This window comes from Apodemus sylvaticus, chromosome 8 (assembly GCF_947179515.1).
Source record: "Apodemus sylvaticus chromosome 8, mApoSyl1.1, whole genome shotgun sequence".
NCBI classification, from domain to species: Eukaryota; Metazoa; Chordata; class Mammalia; order Rodentia; family Muridae; genus Apodemus; species Apodemus sylvaticus.
The window spans coordinates 95001784-95020341 of NC_067479.1; the positions used below are offsets into that span (position 1 = coordinate 95001784).

The 18558-nt window shown below is 40.8% G+C and overlaps 2 protein-coding genes across 5 annotated transcripts in view; one reads left to right on the forward strand and one right to left on the reverse strand.

Moving 5' to 3' along the window:
- The window catches only part of Capn7 (calpain 7), a 38985-nt gene extending 24800 nt beyond the window's left edge, over positions 1-14185 (forward strand). Inside the window, exons 10-21 of one of the 2 annotated variants that reach the window (XM_052190086.1) lie at positions 192-338; positions 1063-1169; positions 1957-2077; positions 5730-5874; positions 6678-6777; positions 7677-7812; positions 8284-8359; positions 10257-10402; positions 11376-11438; positions 11884-12014; positions 12889-12981; positions 13070-14185. In XM_052190086.1, coding sequence (XP_052046046.1) covers positions 192-338; positions 1063-1169; positions 1957-2077; positions 5730-5874; positions 6678-6777; positions 7677-7812; positions 8284-8359; positions 10257-10402; positions 11376-11438; positions 11884-12014; positions 12889-12981; positions 13070-13214 — 1410 coding nt within the window. In that variant the 3' untranslated portion in view covers positions 13215-14185. The remainder of the gene's footprint in view (positions 1-191; positions 339-1062; positions 1170-1956; positions 2078-5729; positions 5875-6677; positions 6778-7676; positions 7813-8283; positions 8360-10256; positions 10403-11375; positions 11439-11883; positions 12015-12888; positions 12982-13069) is intronic. The other variant, XM_052190087.1, reaches the window with a different exon arrangement.
- Positions 14186-15959: 1774 nt separating this feature from the next.
- Positions 15960-18558, reverse strand: part of Sh3bp5 (SH3 domain binding protein 5) — a 66214-nt gene continuing 63615 nt past the window's right edge. For all 3 annotated transcript variants that reach the window (XM_052190088.1, XM_052190089.1, XM_052190090.1), the window contains 2 exons: positions 17781-18041; positions 15960-17372 (listed from right to left, as the gene is read on the reverse strand). In XM_052190088.1, coding sequence (XP_052046048.1) covers positions 17125-17372; positions 17781-18041 — 509 coding nt within the window. In that variant the 3' untranslated portion in view covers positions 15960-17124. The remainder of the gene's footprint in view (positions 17373-17780; positions 18042-18558) is intronic.

The following is an 18558-nucleotide window of genomic DNA, read 5'->3' on the forward strand; positions in this document are numbered from 1 at the left end:
GCTCTGGCTGTCCTGGAACTCACTTTGTAGACCAGGCTGGCCTCATGATCTCAGAAATTTGCCTGCCTCTGCCTCCCAAGTACTGGGATCAAAGGCGTGCGCCACCACTGCCCAGTCATGCAAATTTTTTTAATCTTGAGATTTAAAGGTATTTTGTTTTATTTAAGGAAGTTAATGTTCTCTTTCTGCAGGTGATAATTGATGATCAGTTACCTGTTGATCACAAAGGAGAATTGCTGTGTTCTTATTCCAACAATAAAAGTGAATTGTGGGTGTCACTTATAGAGAAAGCATACATGAAGGTTATGGGAGGATATGATTTCCCAGGATCCAACTCAGTAAGTCATGGATATATATTATAGACACCTGTAGATTGTAAAGTTTAAAGTTAATAGATGTTTTTGTTTATGGGAAAATCAGATTATCAACCCCCTGAGCAATGTGGTCAGTTTTCTTATGATAAGGATACCTATTTTCTTATGTAAAGACAGCACATTGTGCAAATTATGTATCCAGAAAAGCCTAAAATATATGAGTCTGTTGTGATACTGAGATACAGAGCAGTGCATTTTTTTTCCAAGTCAAATGAGGAGTGAGTATCATGCTGATATTTTTCTTTTTTTTTTTTAACAAAGAGAGTTATTATTATATGTAAGTACTGTAGCTGTTTTTAGACACACTAGAAGAGGGCTTCAGATCTCATTACGGATGATTGTGAGCTACCATGTGGTCGCTGGATTTGAACTCAGGACCTTCAGAAGAGCAGTCAGTGCTCTTAACCACTGAGCCATCTCACCGGCCCTGATATTTTTTCTGTTGACTTATTTATTCATTTTACATCCCTATCGCTCCTTCATCTGCCTCCCCCCTTAAACAGTCTCTCCCCTGATCTTTAAAAAATAATTCTCTTGAGTTCAGAGAGCAGAAAAGCAGCTTCATCTTCAGATTTATACCTACAAAATCATTACGCCAAAACAAATGAGCTTTAATAGCTCTCCTGAGGATTTTTTTTTTTTAACAGCCTAAAACCACTGACAGCTCTGAAATGTGTTTATGTTTCAGAATATTGATCTGCATGCACTGACTGGGTGGATACCAGAAAGGATTGCCATGCATTCAGATAGCCAGACATTCAGTAAGGACAACTCATTCAGAATGCTTTATCAAAGGTAATTGTATTTCCTGCCTTCTCTCCTTTTGTTTCATTTCCTCCCTCCCTTCCTTCTTTTGAAGTAAACGAGGTTGTTTAAAGGCATCATGCTTTTATTTAGAATAGAGATTGCAAAGCTGTCCCCCTTTTGGTTTTTGACAATGCAGGTGGACCTCCCCTGTGATTTCCTGCCTCAGATTCTGAGTGCTGGGGTCACCTCTGCACCACTGCTCCCACAGGGGCACTCCCTATCAGTCACACAGAGTTCACTGTGTGTGCTGCCAGCCTCAGTTATCTTCAGTAGTGGCTACAGTTAACCCAAATTTTAGAAAATCCAAAGTAATTGAATATGGAATATGGAATGTGGAAAAACTATATGCTCCTCTTAGTACTTCTCAAGTTTGAGGGAAGATGGGAAAAGAAAGAAAGTCATGAGAGTTTCAGCTGTGAGTGGATAATTTATATGGAGATACAGGGAATTTTTCCAAATCATCACAAACACAATCAAAGGTAGGAATACCTGTTATTTGGTAAGCCAAATCGTTTTTTGAAAAGTAAATTTGTTATTTCATATTTTTATCCTTATTTGTAAACTGAAAATATAGCATTTGTTTTTCTTCACTGATAGGTTTATGCCTGAGAATTAAGTTATTCTGGGAAAAAGGGAAGGCATGGTAGAATAACCAGTTTTTAAAAAGGTTTCAAATTTGAAGTTTTCTTGTATGCCAGTAGAGAGTATAGGAAAGATAGTGTGATCTGATATTTCAAATGCATTTCTTTAATTTTTTGTGTTGGGGCTCCTACAGATTTCACAAAGGGGATGTGCTCATCACCGCCTCAACCGGAATGATGACTGAAGCTGAAGGGGAGAAGTGGGGCCTGGTCCCCACGCATGCTTATGCTGTTTTGGATATTAGAGAGTTCAAGGTTACGCCTTATAATTTTCTCTTATTTGTTTTCTTGATTGATAAGATGTTATAGTATCCCAATGATGATCAGACTTTAGAGCTATCCTACGAGTGCAAACAACCCAGATTCTACCATTAGAAATTAGGAGATGCCAAGGTGGAAAATGAAATTCAATGACAGTATAGAGAGCGTCAACGGAACAGGGATGCCATTACATCTTTTTCCTTTTTAAAAGTCACCACATTGAGATGAATACACAGCTCTGAAGGTCCTAGGTTACATGTTAATGCTTTGGGTTAGTCATGGTAGAAAGGTATAAAAGATAAATATAAATATCTGCGAAAAGAAAAGGGGAAAGATGGCTACAAAGAGATGCCGTGGATCTGTGTGCACACGGGTTTCTCTTCTGCAGCGTCTTTGCACACTGACAGGCCTTTAGACCTTTCTCAGAATGTGCTTGAACCTCGGTCTTAGAATGTGACTTTATTACTTGTCAGGATATTGTTATTTTCAAATTAAAAACTGATGAATTCTCTGCAGTAGAGCCCTTAATTGAATAGAGAGACATGGTCATTCAGCTAAAACTCATTATTTGTTAATTAAACCACAGAAATAGGTCATTTAATCCCAGAATATAATCCAAGAAATTTGTGTGTGATTTTGTTGTTATGCAGACATAATAGCATATCTACAGAAGCCTATATGATATAGTCTACTGCACGGCTAGACAATATTGTGTCTGTCTGTCTGTCTTGCTCCTAGGGCCTTCAGGAAGAAATACAAGATTAAATCAAATACAAGAGAAAATGTCGAAACAGGAGACAAATATATGTGAAGCTGTTGTTAGCTTAAGGCATACAGTTTTACAATTAAGGCTTTTTTTGAGACAGGGTTTTGCCCTGTATCCCAGGCTGGCCTTGAACTCATAACCCTTCTGCCCACCTCCCAAGTACTGAGATTACAGGTATGTGCCACCATGTCTGGCTTTTTTTTCTCAGTAGGAGCATATTCTAAAATAATGACACCCCCTCCCAAATATAGGGAGTGCATAAACTTGCGCCATAAAAATCTGTCATTATTAGGCATTGTTCACTGTACATAGGCACAGTGCTGTACTGCACTCTTTTACAGTTGATAGTACAATAGGTTTGTTTTTACAAGCCTCACAATAAAAGAAAAACATACATTTAAAAAAAGGTGAATAAAAGATTAAATTCCAGAACTCAAGAGACAGGATAGGAAGCAAATTAAAGGCCAGCCTGGGCTACATAGTTGCTCTGGGATATGCAATAAGACATTTCAAACAACAAATACATAATACTTAACAGTAATAACTGTTACTCATAATATTTTGGCTAGTGATTGTGTTGGGTTCAGTTCTAATCAAACAAGCTGCCTGGCGTATTTAGTTACAAATGTGTGTAATGCACTCTGACATTAGGATGGCTGTGATGTCACTATGCTGCAGGAATTTTCAGAAACTATAACTGTATGTGTTCACTGTGGGACATAAGGTGCTGTTGTGACACATGATTGTATAGGAATGGGAGGCGGTGTGAGCCTGCAGCAAGTTAGACTTTACGGGTCCACTGGACCAGCAGGCAAGAGGCGTCGTAGATTCAGTCCTCAGTCCTTCGTAAAACTTTTATGATCTTCAGGCTTTATGAATTAGGCAGGATTTCAGTCCCATCCATGTTATATAAAACTGTGTATTTCCTTAAACATGGCAACAACCTTGATTCCTTAAAGGAGGAAAGCTGAAAGGTGTGCTTTCCTGTAGAATGCAGTTTTCTCCACACACGAGTGCTGCGATTAGCAACTGCTGTGCAGTCCTGAGCTCCATTTCTTGTCAGTCTCCTGTGAGGTGGCAGTGTAGTGTGAAGATAGTGGACAGTGGTGTGGGATTTAACTTTGTGCAGATGGATAAACAACAGCCCTTTAGTTACAAATTTTTGCCATGAGTTGCATAGTATTGATTTCTTAACAGTGACTCTGTAAAGACATATTTTACTGGAGTATATGTAAATAAGCTGTGGCCAGTAATATATTTCACTAATAGTTACTTTCAAGTTGCGACTGTGGCTGTTGCCCAGCTTGAGCAGATTTGATAGCCAGTAGAGTACCCTATTTTAAGTTTGTATGTGAACTTTGGGCTGTCAGAGTTGATCTTACCAAAGCCTTGATGTATGTTAAAATTGAAGCTTTAAGTAGTAGTCTTTGTATCTGAGTTTGACCCTTTCTTGGGCTCTTCCTTTATAGAGTGATTTTATTTCTGTTATATTTAATCTTTGAAACATTTACTCAAATCTGACTTTTTTCTCAAATCTGACTTCCTTCCTTCCCTCCCTTCCTTCCTTCCTTCCTTCCTTCCTTCCTTCCCTCCCTCCCTTCCTTCCTTCCTTCCCTCCCTCCCTTCCTTCCTTCCTTCCCTCCCTCCCTTCCTTCCCTCCTCCTTGTCCCCGACCTCCTGTTCTTTTCTTTTCTTTTCTTTTCTTTTCTTTTCTTTTCTTTTCTTTTCTTTTCTTTTCTTTTCTTTTCTTTTCTTTTCTTTTCTTTCTTTCTTTCTTTTTTATTTATTCTCTATATTCTTTGTTTACATTCCAAATGATTTCCCTTTTCCCAGTTCTCCCCTCCCATAAGTCCCATAAACCCTCTTCCTCTGCCCATTCCCCCATCAGCCCCCTCCCACTTCCCTGTCCTGGTAATCCCCCACATTGCTGCATCAAGCCTTCCTAGGACCAGGGCCTTCTCCTTCCTTCTTCTTGGGAATGATTTGATATGTGAATTGTGTCTTGGATATTTAGAGCTTCTGGGCTGATATCCACTTATCAGTGACTGCATTCCATGTGTGTTCTTTTGTGAATGGGTTACCTCACTTAGGATGATATTTTTCAGTTCCAACCATTTGTCTAAGAATTAAAAACAATGAATTCATGAAATTCTTAGGCAAATGGTTGGAACTGTTTTTCTTTTTTTAACAGGATGTTACTGGGTTACTCTAGTTGGCCTGGAACTCAGAGATCTGTCTGCCTCTGCTTTTCAAGTGCTAAGATTAAAAGGCATATGCCACCATGTCCTGCCGATTTTGACTTTTTTTTATGTTACTAGGCCTATAATACTTCTTTTTGTATATAGTCTTAAAGCTACAATCTCATGACTTTTTCACTTAGGATTTTCTTACATTAACCATTCCTATTTTGTGTGGCATGTGTAGCATTCTTACACAGTCTGTGATCACCCACTCTTCCTGTTCCTTCGGCCATTTCCGTGTCTTCCTTACTCTGCTCTCAGGCTTGCCCGTGGTTCAGGCCCTTGCTTTTCAGTCCACACAAACCTGCAGCATGTCTTACCTATCTAAGGCTTTCTCCTTCGCTGGACATAGCTAGAACTGGGATGCTGTAGCACATGCCAAGCTTTCTAAAATTCTCTTTCATTTCTTCCTCTATTCTGGGTTAAATTGCTGTTTTTCTGTTTATCAGTAAGCATCTGCAGCCATATGCTCTTGATGCTTCTGATGCCTGAGATACGCCTCTGAAAAGTTTACCAGTATTTTCTTTCATGTTCTCCTTTTATTAAGTGTTAAGTAAAGTTCATTCTAAGAGTATTATAAGAGTATATAGGTATGTGGTAAATCTCTTTGTTAATTGTTTTGTTTTCTCTTTTAATACAGGGGCTGAGATTTATTCAATTAAAAAACCCTTGGAGCCATTTACGCTGGAAAGGAAGGTATAGTGAAAATGATGTGAAAAACTGGACCCCAGAATTGCAAAAGTATTTAAACTTTGATCCCCGAACAGCGCAGAAAATAGATAATGGTAAGTATCTCTGTAATTTACTGCCATTTTAGAAGTATGAAGGTGCTCGAGTGTATATGTGTATATATGCACATGGAAGCCATGATTCAATATCAGGGATCTTCCTTTCCAAGAGCAAGGAGCTTACTGATTGGCTAAATTGTCTAGCCAGCAAGACCCCAGGATCCACCTGTCTTTGCCCCCCCCTGCATACACTGGTGGGTGCTGGAGAAGGAACTTAGGCCAACATGCTTGTGCAGGAAGCACCTTACTGACTGGGCCAACTCCCCAGTCTGTCTATTTTTGTGTTTTGCCTGCGTGTATGTATGTGCACTGCCTATGTACAGTGTCTGCAGAAGTCAATAGAGGGCGTCAGATCCCCTGGAACTAGAGTTACAGATGGACGTGAGCCATTGTGTAGTTCTGGGAATCAAATCCATGTCCTCCTCAAGAGCAGCAAGTGCTTTTAAGTACTAAGCTATCTCTGTAGCTTCTCCAGCCTTTAATGTCATTTTTAAATGACTCGTTTTCAAGATGAGATGTACTTTAACTGTCTTAAGAGGCTCTTTTATTTATTTTATTTTATTTTACATATATAGGTGTTTGCCTGCGTGTGAATCTGTGCACTGTGTGTGTGTGCATGATGCCCTTAGGGGTGGATCCCTGAAACTGGAATTAGTGTTGCTAGCCACCATATGGGTGCTGGGGTAGAATCTGGGTCCTTTGAGGAGCGCCCGGTGTTCTTAACCAGTGAGCCTTTTCCCAGCTTGCTTAAGTTATTTATTGCTTTTTTTTTTAAATTAACAAAGACATTTAATTTTTAGGAATATTTTGGATTTCCTGGGATGATCTTTGCCAGTATTATGATGTAGTTTATTTGAGTTGGAATCCAGCTCTTTTTAAAGAATCAACTTGCATTCACAGGTAAGTTTTTATACATTTTAGACTATATTTCATACTATTCTCTACATTTGAAAAATTTTTAAAATTTAAAAATTTTATGTGGGGATGGGAATGGGGCTTTGTACATGAGTCTGGGAGACTAGAAGAAAGTGTTGGATTCTTTGGAGCTGGAGTTATAGACAGTTGTAAGCCAGCCAGTGTGGGTGCTGGGAACTGAACCTTGGCTATATACAGGAGCAGTACATGCTCTTCACCACAAGCTGCCTTTCCATTGCCTATCCCACATTTAAATTTTCAAATAGTGATCAATTCAGGAGGATCATCAACCCCTCTTTTTCTTCATTCCCAGTAGCCATTTTTTTTAAACTACTTTATTACACCAAAAACTTTTTAAAGAATGATACAAAAATCTGATAGCTGTTATGTGCATGCCTTTAATCCCAGCTCTTGGAAGGCAGAGGCATTTCAGGGTTCAGAGTCAGTCTGGTCTACAGAGTGAGTTCCAGGTCAGCTAGGGCTGTACAGAGAAGCCCTATCTCAGTAAGTTAATTAGTTAGTTAATTAATCAATTAACAATCAATCCTGATAGCTTAATTGCATTTGAGTATTGCATCAGTATCTAAAATAGTGTTTTAAGGGTTAGCCACAAGCTAGAGAGATGGCTGAGCAGTTAAAAGTTCTTGTTTTTGCAGAGAACCCGGGTTCAATTCCCAGCTCCCACAAAGTGGCTCACAACCATCTGTAAATAATCTGGGGGGATCTGATGCCCTCTTCTGAACTTCAGACACCAAGCAAACATATATGTAGGCCAAACATTCATACTCCTAAAATAAAAAACAAATATTAAAAAATATTTATTTTTAAAAATGTTTGGCTGCATGATAAATTTAACCATGGCTGTCTTTTTGTTTATTTTTTAGTACTTGGGATGCTAAACAAGGACCTGTGAAAGATGCTTATAGCCTGGCCAACAACCCCCAGTACAAACTGGAGGTGCAGTGTCCACAAGGGGGTGCTGCAGTTTGGGTTTTGCTTAGTAGACACATAACAGACAAGGTACAGATACCCTTCTAATGATACACCCACCATTCAGAAAATCTGTCAGATATAATTAACTGCTAGGTCCATAATTTTATCACTATCCATTTCCATTTATATGGGTGCTCTGAAAATGTTTTCTCAAGTAAATGAGTCCCAGGGTAAATTTCCTTATTTTATAATTACTTAAGTCTTATTCAGACTTCTCTAAAGGAGGAGCTTGCTTTTCAATGAGAACATGAAGGTTGATACATACTGTAAAATTTATTAAATTAGCATATTCTGGAAGGGATTTGAAAAATGGGTCATTAGTTTTGATTGTAGAAAGGATAATTATAATCTTAATCATTTACATAATAGTCATTTATTCAGAAAAGCAAGGCTTTTATAGAACTAAACAGTTGTGCTCTTGAAAATTAGTCTTCTAAACACTTAGAGAACATCTTGAGTCCATTTTCCTAACCACTGTGGATTCTCTGTGATTTTTAGGATGACTTTGCAAATAACCGTGAGTTTATCACAATGGTTGTGTACAAGACTGATGGCAAGAAAGTTTATTACCCAGGTGAGTTCTGCTGAAGCACTCTTAGATACTGAGCTGAGAAGGAAAGGCCTTTGTGTAGCTGGCATGCAAAGTCAATTATAATTATGCTGGTAGACTAACAAAACCCAGCAAAGCACACTGGGTATTTAGGCTGATGTGTGTTTAAATCCTTTTGATTTTGAAACTCTTAAAATTCGGGCTTATATAATTTTGTACATAATCATTAGAACTTAATTTCTAAAATGTGCAAAGGTTTATAAAGCACCAAAAAGGGAACGAGAGAAAATGACATGGGCTGACTTTGTCTTTTTAAGAGCATTGGATTTCTTCTAAGCATTTATTACTGCCCCAAATGAGGCAGTTTTATTTCAGAAATGCTGGTGACTTGACCTTGGGTAGTTGTAAAGGAAGACCAAGAGGACAGATTTGAATTTCAGTAGGACTGTGTAAGGACTTCTGAGCTGATGTAGGGGACCTGGAATCAAGGCTGATTCCGGGGTTTTTGTTTTGTTTTTAAAGTAAAAGCAGGCTGTAGTAGTTATTAAGATGGGTAAGCATTAGTCATAAGATTTTGTTACAGAGTAAACGCAGAAGTCAACTTTGGGTTTGTTAAATTTGAGGCAATAAGATTTCCAGGTAAGGATGCCAAGTGGGCAGCTGATGTGGGTGGGGCAGCTGATGTGGGTGTAGGGATGAGGTGGGTGGGGGCTTGAGGTCCAGCCTGAGGAGACAGGCAGAGCGGTAGGTAGCCTCTGAAGACTGGATTATAGAAATCCCTCTCAAAAGACCTGTAGCTAGAGCTGCCCAGGATGTGTGTGACCTTTAGTTTCTCATGCATCTTTAGCTGGACAAAGCAGTTGGTACTGTTACTAGAAAACTTGGTCAGGATGCTTGATGAAAGAACTGATGATACAGTGAGATTGACAGAATCTTAGCAAAGGAGGTTCCTAGAGGAAAAGAGCACACCTGTCTCTGCTGCTGTCTGAGAGGTCAGAGGAGATGCAGTTGGACTTAGCATCTGTGGTCATTGTTGACCTTGATGAGAAAAGACTGTCAGGAAGGCAGGACTAGAGAGGATCAGCATTGTTTGATGTCTTGTCAGTCATAGAGGAGAATACGTACTCTTCACCATTACACTGGTCAGGGCAAGCACTAAACCACACCAGTCAATCTCTCTCAGTTCTGCAGTTGGCATGACACACGAGGTCCCGTGGTCAATACCAAATCAAATTAGCTATTTTCAAATGTTAATCATTATATAACTTAAAAAAAAACAAATGCTTTCTTAGCATGAAAATTTTACATGGTTTTATAATTTCAAATACATTTACTACTACTTTTACTTTTAAAACTCAAAGTTTTTTTCCTTATGTTTTATTAAACAGTGCTCCCCTCTTTTCTGTGATTTTTTTTTTCAGGATAGTTCTAGGGTACAGTTTTATTTTCATCACACTAGAGCAGGCAGTTTTGCTCTCCATTAATGGAAGAATAATCAGATATACAGATTAAAAACTTAGCCCATGGGCTGGTAAGATAGCTCAGTAGATAAAAGTGTTTGCTGCCACGTCTGAGAACCTGAATTCAGTCCCTGTGACCCATATGGTGGAAGAGAAGTGACTGGTTTACCCTCTGATCTCCACACTGCGTGTGCAGACACACAAATCCCTGTTAGCAACACTTTAAAAAGTCTGGGGAAAATTCCCACCAAATCGTTGATTAGTGAAAGGAAAAGTGGATCTGTGGTTGAGAAGGACTTTAAAAGGCTAGTTTAACATCCCGAAGGTTTATTTAGTTCTACATTAGGGGTGGGTAATGTTGGTAGATGTGTTTATATGCTTTTTTTGTATCTTAAAAAAAAAGAAAACAAAAGCTAATCCTGACTTTGAAAATCTTTTCTGTAAACATGCTGTCTGTGTAGCTGACCCACCTCCATACATTGATGGGATTCGAATTAACAGTCCTCATTACTTGACTAAGATAAAGCTGACCACGCCCGGGACTCACACCTTCACCCTAGTGGTTTCTCAGTATGAGAAACAGAATACGATTCATTACACAGTCCGGGTAAGAGTCGTCAACCATGAACCATGTAGTGGCAAAGTGCTGTGGTAGAGTTCATGACATGCTCGGCTTTATATGTGGGACTACTCAGAGAGTTTTCTCTGAGACAGGCTTTGGCTATGCATTTTAGGCCGGCTTTCTAGTCTAGGCTGTCTTGAATTCATATACTCTGACCTCAACTTACAGAGTGCTAGGGAAAAAATTTTATTTCTGAAAATCATTTTCTACTTTTGTATTTTTATCAATTAAGTAATTATGCTTTCTGAAAAAAAAATGTGAGTTGTGGCGCACACCTTCAGTCCTAGAATTTGGGAGGCAGAGGCAGGTGGATCTCTGAGTTAGAGGTCAGCATGATCTACAGAACAAGTTCTAGGACAGCTAGAACTACACAGAGAAACTCTGTCTGGAAAATCCAAAAAAAGAGTTTTATTTTACTTTGAATAACCATTTTCATAGTAATGGTTTACTCCTGAGATGTAGTAGATTAATAAATACAATTAATAAATGACAATTTTCAATAGGGAACAGTGGTGGAGGTGGCACACACCTGTAATCCCAGAGGCAAGAGAATCTCAGGGTCAAAGCTAGCTTGAGACCTCATCTTAAACCTCCCCCAAACAAAAACATTTTTAAACTGTTTTTACTACACTGTTGTCACATTGCTGGGAAGGTCACTGTAATTTTCTTGTACATAGGACTGTCACATATAAGAAATTCAATTTGGATGGCTTTTTAATGATAAAAGTCATTAGGAATTGTTTAATATTTCTTGGCTCAGAAGCCAGTTGTCCCAAGTCATACACCAAGACAGTCAAGGCAAAATCCCCTGGTTCCTGGCTATACTTCAGTGTGACTTGATCCCAACTAGTATTTGAGCTGTGGAATAGATCCAGTGTGTTCCATGATCACTTGATTGTTCCTATGACGTTTCTCAGGCTAATCTTTAGCGGGCCTTTCTATTTTGTTTTAATTCTAGGTATATTCCGCTTGCAGCTTTACCTTTTCCAAGATCCCCTCGCCGTACACCTTATCAAAACGGGTAGGAAAGTCTGCCGGTGTAATCGCACTGATTTTAGCCTTTTAGAAAGTCAGTTCTTTTCTTTTCTCATTAAGTAAACACTTTTAGGAGTTTTACAGAAATACAAGGGAAACTGTTTATTTTGGTCAGAATACAAGATCTGTGTTGTGAATACAGTGAGCAGTATTTTCTGTGGAAATAGAAAACATGTAATTCCAGAGAGAGAATTAGCTTGTTAGCAGTCTATGTAAATGAACTTGGAGAGAATTTGAAAATAGCTTGCAGTGTGGGTAAAACATATGTATAGAAGATGCCAGAGAGAATCCCTGGTGGGGAGAGCAATTTTATAATTGATAGGTGGGGTATAGTAAGGCAGCCTGGGTGGGTGAAGACTTCGACCGGCTATGACAAACCAGAATGGAATCAGAATGTGAAATTTTATTAATACAGAAACTTAACTTTACAGATTAATGGGAAGTGGAGTGGTCAGAGTGCTGGAGGATGTGGAAATTTTCAGGAGACTCATAAAAATAACCCCATCTACCAATTCCATATAGATAAGACTGGACCATTACTGATTGAGCTGAGAGGACCAAGGTTTGTATGAGTAGCCATGTGTGTATGCGTGCAGAGAGTGAATCTAGGGCTTCATGAATGCTAGGCAACCAGTCTGCCACTGACCTCTTTCCTAATATGGATCCTCATTAACTCATCATTTTTAGTTTCAAGTTAATGAGGGTATGTTAAATCCGATGTGTGGAAACAAATCTATGCAAACATAGGCAAAGGATTTATGATAATGACGACATTACAGGTGGAGGTCTGTTGTAAGTGGTAAGGAATTCATCATCCACGTATAATAGTGATTTGACCTATCTCATATCAGGTCTAGATTACAGATTAAATGCTAGAAACAATTATCTTCTAGAATATAATACAAATGGGTATCTGGTGTGAAATGCAGCTCAACATTTTTTTTCTGTGAGTGAGCAATTCTTGGAATGCCATATGGGCCACATACTGTTACATGAATTTAGATGCTATTCCTGGGCGTTCTTCTGCTCTGTAGGGTTTCCTGCCGTTTACAATGCCAATATTTCATTTATATTAAGTCTAGCCTGGAGTGATGGCATAATGCCTTTAATTCCAGAACTCAGGTGGTAGAGGCAGGCAGATCTTTGTGAGTTTGAGGCCAGCTTGGTCTACATAGTGAATTCCAGGACAGTCAGGGCTACTTAATGAGACCTGTCTCAAAAAAGCACAATGAAACAAAAAATATGTTTTAAGGTAAGCTTAATGCATTATTAGTCTTTATGGATTCAATTTCAAAACTAGGTAGAAATCATGAGTAAAAATAGTATACATAATTTCAAAGTGCTGTTTTCTCTTGGTAAAATTGAAGCATATATGCATAGAAATGTAAAAGTGTATTTGAAACTAATACAGCAATGCCATTTGATTTTAACACTAGGCAATACAGTGTTGGATTTGAGGTTGTGGCAGTTTCCATAATGGGAGATCCTGGTCCTCATGGCTTTCAGAGGAAATCTAGTGGTGACTATAGGTAATGTTGGCATTTTGTTTGTGTTCAGTGTACACTTTGTGGGACATGATGGTTCACAAAACCTTCCTCTCATTTTCTCTGAATATAGGTGTGGATTTTGCTACTTAGAACTGGAAAACATACCTGCTGGGATCTTTAATATCATCCCCAGCACTTTTTTGCCTAAACAAGAAGGACCTTTTTTCTTGGACTTTAATAGTACTGTCCCCATCAAGACAACACAACTCCAATGACAGAGAACTCTCAGCTATTACTGGAATCCATACTTACCAGGCTTCAGCTCTTCAGACAAGGAGACAAGTCATGATGGTGAACCATCAGAATGGAATGAAATCAAAAGCATGTTACAGTGGAGTCTGCTGCTTGTTGTGGTGTTTGCTAAGAATTTTAGATAGTCAGAATTACCTTAATCACCTGAAATACTGTTTACATGGTTTTGTGCATACAGAGTTGGCATGTACTTAGTGGCTAACTTTGTATAAATTACAGGTTAGATTCAGCCATCACTGTGAGATGCTTCTGCTGATAGGACGTGACGGGGGCCACAGATCCACGGAGTGCAAGAGCAGGCTATTTTAGGACCTTGAAATACTTACATTATGTTTCCTGTTTTTACAGAGCCCAGACGTTTTAGCCCATTTATGTTGAACCCACCATACATCTTAAGCAACTAATCACCAAATGAATTAGGTCACTACAGCTAATTTGAATTTTTCATTGTGTCTTTAAATGTTTATTGTTGTGTAGATGTTAAGCTTTAAAAAGCACTGTTTAGCTTAGCATGAAGATGCTCAGGCTTAAGAATGAAGGCTGTCAGTGTTAGCTGCATTGTCTGCTGTAGAGAGAACTGAGGGATAGTTACTGTTGCTGTTTTTAATTCTTAGCAAGTTGGTGAATGTAGTAATCAGACTGGAGATGTTAAGGTTTAGTGTGTAGGGTTTTTAATTGCTCTGTAGTCAGTGCTTTCATCACAGGGATTTGGAGAGTCCTTGAGAATTTAGTATATGGTGATTGAATTATACAGCATTCATAAAAAGTGAGTGGTCAGGAGTTAGTGTTTACATAAAAATCATCAGTACAAAATAATGCTCAAGATTTTCAAGTTCTGGAAAATTGTTTGGGATCTGTCATTGTCTCTACTTTATAATTATCAAAACTATTTCTACTGCCTTTGATTGAAATAAAATATTTATACTTATGGAAACTGTATGTAGTTTAATGTCCAGAACTTGGTTTATTTGGCCTCATATGTCCCTGTAAAAGAAGACAGACATGCATAGAAATACTTGCTTCAAGAATAAAACCAGTGAGATTTCACTTGGCTAAAATTAGCCACATGAACTTTTTAAGAGTTAATTTTTGCCTTCAAAAACATAATGGAAGGCTGTGAGGCAGCTCGGGGCGCAGCGCTTGGCTCAGCCCTGGGCTCCGTGGCCAGCACACATACACCACAAACACACTATGTGTCCACAGTGCTGACTCTTGAATGTAGTAAGGTTGTACACTCAGTACATGCTTTCAAGAACTGCCGCCTCAGTGCCATAAACAGAAAAGAGAAGTAGCCAAGAGTTATTTTTTACTGTGAACTTACTCACCTTGCATATGCTTTTTAATCTTCCCATCTGCTTTCTCACTCTCTCACAACAGGGGAAACAAGCCTGGACGGTCTTGCTTCAGGCTCACAAGCTTTAGCCCCGGGCCCAGCTGCTCTCTCTGTGGGGACAGCAGGCTGGGATTGATAGTGGGAATGTGACTCTGTTGAATCAGAAGCACCATTGTGGAACAGATTTTTTAAATGAGAAATAGAGAGAGGAGGGTGGTTCAGGCATCTAATTTCAGACTTAAAGGAACTTCCCTGTCTTGACACAGTGAAGGAAATCTTCCAGAAAAGGCTGTGTTCTAGAATTACTAGTACATGATTCAGTCACTGTGGTCACCTCAAAAAATCCAACCTGAGCTGGAGGGCCAGAAATGAGACACAGAGAAGGGCAGTGGGGGACAGTGAGTCCCCAGTATTGCAGAGGAGGCCAAGGTGACAAGAGTGGTGTTGCTTTAACCTGGGATAATGAGGGGAGACAGGTGAGGAAGTGACAGTGAAACAGGGTCAAATGTCGTGTGTCCTTCCTGCTGTGGAGACAGCAGGCTGATCCAGAGGGAACCTGTGCTCACGTAAGGGACATAGCACTAAACTTCCCAACCCGAGAATGTTCCATCTTCTAGTCTCTGCCAGAAATAGACCACTTAACTTTACCTCAGGAATGTTGACAGGAAGGGGAAATGAGCAGTGCCTCACGGCCTGAACAGAGCAGTTGAAAGGGACTTCCACCAACTCTAAGACGGAATATTAACAGGCAAAGCACTTAGAATTACTAGGCACTTAATCCCACAGCACATTTCAGTATGTAGCATATACATTCTAAAGTCCAGTACTGGGGGCCAGAGAGATGGCTCAGTGGTTAAGAGCACTGGCTGCTCTTCCAGAGGTCCTGAGTTCAATTCCCAGCAACCACATGGTGGCTCACAAACATCTGTAATGGGATGGGATGCCCTTTTCTGGTGTGTCTGAAGACAGCTACAGTGTACTCACATAGAATAAATAATTCTCTTAAAAAAAAAAAAAAAAGTCCAGTACTCTCAGAGTTCCATTAGAAAAAGTACTTTAGTGCCACAAATTAACTAAGTCAAATAAGACCATTTAACAGTGTGTCCCCTGCCCCTAAGACTATGCTGACCAGTGAAACGAAAAACTGCTCTTCTCAGAACTGTCACCTGGAGCTGCCTGCCTGTCACTCCTCAGTGCTTGTCTTTGTAACAGCAAAAGTGGGACTTCTAATCCAGACCTTGGTATCTGAGCTAACATTACCAGGCTCCATCTCCTTAGAAAAGGAGAGCAGATGGCCCCAGCACCCCATGGTCCTTCTTAACAAGGCAGGAGGAGAGGACAGACAGCAGTGGATTTTCTCATCAGAAGTCACAAAGTCTTTTCAGCTTTTATTACACTCAAGGTAATAAAACAAGTACAAAATAACCTTATAATAAGGATACCGTGTCCATCAATAAAAAAGGAGAAACCACCAGTGTGTGAAGAGCTGTACATATGTGGCTAAACTTAAATAGACAGTTTGAAATGGGTAGTTGTTGTCTTCTTTCAGAAATGGTAGATTAGTAAAACAGGTCAAATAAAATACAGTGCTGTAACTATGCATAACCGTAAGCACTAAGTCTATCCACTACCGTTAGCATAACAGGCCCACTGCCTCTACTCACCCACCATGCCCATTCCCTCCGGCTGTAAGGAATACTGGGTGCAGCATAAACCTTGAATAAGCTCAGGTTTTGTAGAAATTACAGTCTACAGAGAAATGAACTCCTTGTCAGTCTAGATAGAGCAATGGCCACCACTGCTCACATGCACTTCTCTTAGAAGAAAGCCCCTTGGTGGGCAGGCTGCGGCCAGGTACAAGCCGCCCCCAGCCACAGACCCCCTCTGTGCTATCTACGTCCCCGCTACTGCAGTCCTGTCCCCGCACTGGCATTCCCCGTCCCTCCCCAAAAAGTGCAGTTCATGGTAGCTTTCCTAGGAGATGGGTCAACAGGTTTCCCAGAAGTCATGCTTCCTAAAGCCCCCTCTGAGCACCAGAGGTGAGGATGATGAACTGTGTTCCTGGCACTGTTGTTACACTTTTACTAGGTCACAACAGTGTGTTCTGAACACGTGAGTTTTTGTTTGTGTGAGTTTTTAAATTATCTTGGTGCCCCTGTGATAGAATGGAGAGAACATGTTTCCCCAAGTTGGGGTGAGTGGGGCTAGAGACACAGGCTGGTGGCCGCGGTCTGGTCACGTGGCCAGCTCTCCTCCTGGCTCAGGCTCTTTCACAGAAACTAGTTATTGCTTCCACACTGCCACTGCAGGAATGCTCTGGAAAGGCCGTGATCATGGGTTACCTGCAATGGCTCTGCTCTGAAAAAACACACCAGCCCAAGAGCTCTTACCAGAGGGCAAACGTTTCACCCTCAAGGTCACTGAAACTTGGTTAGTGCAGTTTAGAGTAAATGGATACTATTTGGCTTATGTTAAATGATTATTGGCACAATGTTCTTGAATTTCATGTATAAATATGATCTGCACATCCCATGGGTGGATCAGCCAATCTGCATCGTTTTTATGTCAGCAATAATTCCATCTCTTCCTTTTGAGCACTGTAGGGAGAGCTGCTTCATCCGGGTTTCCAGGGCCTGGCCCTCAAGGGACGTGCTGCTTTGGCTCCTGCTCCTGCCGCCGCCGCTGCCACCGCCACCGCCACCGCCACCACCACTGCTGGTGCTGCTGAGAACACGGTTGTTGTTGGCCTTGTCACTCAGTTTATTCTCGGCCCCTTCTGCTCTGTCTCCTGCAGAGATAGATTGACAAATGGGGGTGGGCAGTTTCAAGAGTTCCACAGCAACAGCATCAGCCACCTGAGCCCTCTGCCATTCCTGCCGCCCACCATACATCCAGAGGGTTCTCCAGCACTGGGTGACACACTGCATTCATTCCCCGATATGACTCTTTAGAGAGGATTCTCACTGTGTAGCTAGGAAGCAGACCTCTCCAACAGGAACTTGCCAAGAAGACTGTTCTTAGGAGAGATATGGGACCTAAGTTCTGCTTGATTGAAGTTGGACAGGGACCCTAGAAGTGCCCTTGAAAGTAATTTGAGTGATCTGTCTCACAGTATGTTCTCAGAGACGTAATGCACCCCTGGGCCCCCGAGACCCGGCAAAGGCATAGACAGTGCACAACTTGAGCTGCCACCTACCCCGTTCCACCTCACATTCAGGGGAGGAGGCCCCACTGCATTCACTTCGAGGACCCAGTATTGGGAAGATCATCCCGAATTCTGACAGGGACACAGGGCTGGGCAGATCCAGGCTACCGGGCCTTGCCACCGCAGGGAACTGGTCAGGCATTTCAGATGGACTTGTCGGTCCTGAACTAAAGCTGGACACAGACTGGGTTTCCGAGTCATCTTCAGACACCAAGTTGCTGCAGTTGTCATCTTCAAAGGCCTCTGAAGCCACTGTGATGAGAGAGAACATCAATCACATGGCATCTGCTAGATAGCAGCCCAGTCCCATGCTGACAGCATGGAGTCTGCAGGGCCTTCAGCACTCCTGAACCTCCTGAGCAGCGTGAAAGGAAGCAGTGTGTCTAGCATATACAAAGGCCAGAGTTCCATCCCCAGAACTGAAGGAGAGGGGAAGAAGGAAGGAAAGAACAGGGGAGGAAATGCAGACACTAGCCCTTTGTAATGTATCCTATACTATCAGTATACAGTCAGAGGAAGACTGAAGCAGCAAGAGCTGCTGGAAGGGCAGTCCCGTGGAATGTCTGTCTAACTTCTGATCTCCAAAGACATGCTACAAAGCACAGTGCTCCTTTCCAGTGCTCTAGCTGACCCTGAGTTTGTGGACAGAATGACCAAGGCTTAGAGACAGGCCATTCTTGTTTTCAAAGCCTCTTCAGCCTGCACTCTCACTTTAAGATTCTCTTTAGTTCCCATTGTGCCTGTGACATCTTTACATGGCCTAGCATTC